Source organism: Limulus polyphemus, unplaced genomic scaffold, assembly GCF_000517525.1.
Source record: "Limulus polyphemus unplaced genomic scaffold, Limulus_polyphemus-2.1.2 Scaffold1902, whole genome shotgun sequence".
Classification (NCBI taxonomy): domain Eukaryota; kingdom Metazoa; phylum Arthropoda; class Merostomata; order Xiphosura; family Limulidae; genus Limulus; species Limulus polyphemus.
In genome coordinates this window covers 192,679-196,565 of record NW_013667512.1, presented here as the reverse complement: position 1 = coordinate 196,565, position 3,887 = coordinate 192,679, and the positions used below count along the sequence as shown (strand labels likewise).

Genomic DNA, 3,887 nt, shown 5'->3' with positions numbered 1-3,887 from the left:
TGTAACCAAACAAAATTGAAGACTATAAAAAATAATGGTTTGTCTGTGCAATAACGATTTTTCAGAGAGTAATTCACATTTAATTTCGTACTTTTTCGAGGGGTGATGGATAAAATAGGGATGATTAAATGCCAAGACAAAATGTGTCACGTGGGTCACACTAGTGGAAATTCAGGATTTTTTAAAATATTTCCTTGTAGAATTAAGAACTTAAAACTTGTATACTAGTAAAATATGTATTATTAGCTAATATTTTATGCTATTTTAATTGGTATAACATAAAATAAGTAATTTAATAACATTCTGAATGTAAGACACTACACCTTGTACCATGTGCAGTAAAGGGTACTCATAAATCTGGTAGACAACCTTATGATGATCAAATCAAAGATAGCGTCTGCACTGAAGAGAAACAGAAATGTGCAGATAGGCATTTGAGATGTCTACCTTGGTCATCCACAATTTTGGAGAGAAAGCCCACCTTAGAGTGAGAAAAGACTCTATTGTAAAATGGGGAAGACCCAGAAATTGATTGAGGTGGGATAGATCGACCACAGGATACCAGTCCATAGTTTTCTTGAGGACAATGAACATACAGAAGAATGTTTGCTGCCTCTAACAGACCTTGACTGGCAGTTGTATTCTGAAGAAACAGAAAGGATATGGGTATGGGCAACAAAAGTGGTGGGGAAAGGAATCAGATGGCAATTCCTTCTGAGAGAACCTGAAGAACTCAATAATCAGTAGCAAATTCCAACCAGAGGGGAACAAAATAGGTCAAACAAGTCACCAGTGGAGTGGAACCCACAGGATAGTCACCTATACTGCTGGCAACAATGAGACCTGCACCAATAAGCACAACAAAACATGGAACCCTAGTAGGAGAAACAAGTAAAGGACAGGAGGGTGTCAAACATAGAACAGGGAATTGCAAGGGCCCAGGATGAGACAAAGAGAAACCAAGGATGAAAGGGTCGAATGTTGCCTCACAGATTCTACACATGATTCCAAAGTTTTAGAAATATTCGCAAAACAGACTGTTGGAGAAAAGTAAGTGGACAATGAATGAATGTGGGACAAGACAGTGTCCTTCCCCAGAAGATCCCAACAGCAAAGAAACTATATGTGAAAAGATAGAGCCAAGAAGAACAATTGAACCAACATAGAAGTAAGAGGGAGAAGGTATCCTCCAAAAATCTCTCAGGAGATCAGTGGAATGCCTCAGAAAGAAGGTGCATAGTAGACAAGTACTGTAGGAGTGTCATAAGGGTAAGACAAAGGCGGGAAAACTGGGCATAATATAAACAGACAGGACTGTCAGAGTCACCCCCCCTTACTGGCAGTAGTGATTCTAAATGCTGAGAATCAAGAAAGAGGTAATCTGCCTGATGGCAAACCAAGATAAACTGATCCATGGCCTGTGGAGAGTGAGGCATGCTAGTACCAGCTATCAAGTGTGAAAAAAAATGCTCAACACAAACCTCGACATCACGAGAAGGAGGAAAAACAAGAGACTGAGAGGAGGGAGTGTCATGTAAAAAGTAGGAACAGGCTTGTAAGAAATTGGAGAAATGGATAAAACAGAATAAACCTGACAAATTATGTCTTAAAACAGCTGAATTAAGCCTAGCAGATTCTGCAAGAGAGGTACAGGAAGGTACAGCATAATCAGGAGGAGGGAATAGCTGTCAAAATCCTCATTGTCTCAAATAGGTTCAGCAGGTACAGCAAGAAGTCAAGCACTATCAGGAGGAGAAGGTCGACTCAGATAATGTTCAATCTCCCAATGAATTAAGGCCAAAATTCCTCAGTCGGGTTCCCCCCTACCTGAAGCCTATGTAATTGTGCTGATAACAGGTGGTAGAACCTCCAAAGTGATTTACATTAACTTAGGTATTCATCATAAAATTATGCAAAAAAAAAAGAATAACCAAGGTGAGTTATCAATGAAAACTTGAAAAAATAAAACTGTAGTAAAAAAATAAATTATCTTTCCACTTTGTACGAGAAAATTAAAAAGTAAAACATGTGACAAGAGCACAATCAAAACGTGTCTTGACTACAAATTGTCTGACAAGAAATTATAGTTTGGTGGAATCGAATAAAGGAAGTCACATGTATCAGGAGGGTGTATCACACTCTTATTGGTGATTTGCATGCAAGAAGCAGTTGAACCATGATAATCATGGGGTGCATGGGAGTGCAAGACTTGTGGCATGCTAAAAAAGGTTTTGTATACAGAGGGCAGCACTGAACGAGAACTTGAGATGAAAGTCAAAATTTAAGTTACTTGCATTGAAACAAAAAATACTTCATGGAGCTACAGATTGATTATAACTAAATTTTTTGTCGTACAAAATACTTCACCTGCAGCACCACCAAGGGCCTTTCCAAGGGTTGAATTAATTATATCCACTCTTCCTGTTAGATTGAAATATTCCTCGGTGCCTCTGAAAGCAGAAAAAAATGCAAGTGTTTGAAAAATAAACAAAAACACATAATAATTAAAATTATAAAATTATCATCAACAGAATAAAAACAACAACAGATTTTTTTCAAAGAATAAAATGTTTATTGAAAAATTACAATACTTATTTTTCACGTTTGTTTAAAATGATTAAAATTATACAAGGACAAGAAAACAAAGTCAAATGCCAACCTTCCAGTTCTGCCAAAAAATCCTGTAGCATGACATTCATCAACAAAGACCATTGCTTTGTATTTTTCTGCCAGATCACATATGTTTCTAAAAGAAAGAATGCAAATAAACAAAATATGAAATAAATAGTAATGAATATGTTCAGCTGTTTGAAAATAAAATATAGATTTTAAAATAATCAATACCCAAATACAGTAATAGCTGTAACATGAATCAATACATTTCTCGTAAAAAAAGATGTTTAGATATTAGACTGTCAAAAGTGAAATCTATAACATTATTTATCTTTATGGATTTTGTGCATGTCATAAACTATCTATAGAGTTAAATTAAAAATTTAATGAAATAACTTTGTCAATGTATGTCAATAAACTTGGCATAAAAATGTAATTTTAATTTCTTAATTTCAAAAGGATATATTTAGATAAATTCTCCATTTTCACTTCTTTGTATCACATGATCTATATTTGTATCTATATTTTAATTGTCTAATGACTTATTATTAAAATTTTTCCAACATGTTTTCAGGCACTTAAATATCATTTTGTAAACCACCCAGTGGATGCACACACACACTCACATGAGTTAACCTGCATTCTTTATGCCAGTCTACACTACATTACCAAAGTATTAGATGGGGTTGATGAGTTTCATATTTTGCTGCTGAAACTAAATTTTCAATGCGGAGTGAGCCCATCATTGATCTTAATTACAGCTTTGGCATTTTTAATAACTCTTGACATCAATTGTCTTGTGAAATAAACCTGATCCGATTTTTCAATAATTTTGGAATTTCAAAGTCTGTCTTTAATAACTTTCTGGTATTGTTCAAATCCATCTTGTAGTAAATCCAGTGGATTCAGGTTGGCAATTAATATTGAATTCTGATCAAAGCAAGCTATGTACTTAGAGTGAACCTAAAAATCAACCTAACAATCAATATTTTTATAATAAAATACATTTTTCTTATGTTTCCATTTATAAAGATTAGAACTCATTGTTTAACCCTATCAGCCCAGGTGCACTTTACTGTGCATGACACAAAGTTTTAGTGTCTTACATTCAAAATTTTATTAAAACTACTTTTTGTTTATGTTATATTAATTAGTATAGCATAAAATCTTTGCTAATAATCCATATTTTAATAGTATACAAGTTTTAAGTTCTTAATTCTACAAAGAAATATATAAAAAAATCCTGAATTTTCACTATTGCGACGCACGTGACA

General features: G+C 34.1%; 1 protein-coding gene across 3 annotated transcripts in view; it reads right to left on the bottom strand.

Annotated features, from left to right (window-relative positions):
* Positions 1-3,887, bottom strand: part of LOC106465308 (2-amino-3-ketobutyrate coenzyme A ligase, mitochondrial-like) — a 71,319-nt gene that overhangs the window by 31,598 nt on the left and 35,834 nt on the right. For all 3 annotated transcript variants that reach the window (XM_022393175.1, XM_022393176.1, XM_013925515.2), the window contains exons 6-7: positions 2,660-2,746; positions 2,368-2,450 (exon numbers count right to left, since the gene is read on the bottom strand). In XM_022393175.1, coding sequence (XP_022248883.1) covers positions 2,368-2,450; positions 2,660-2,746 — 170 coding nt within the window. The remainder of the gene's footprint in view (positions 1-2,367; positions 2,451-2,659; positions 2,747-3,887) is intronic.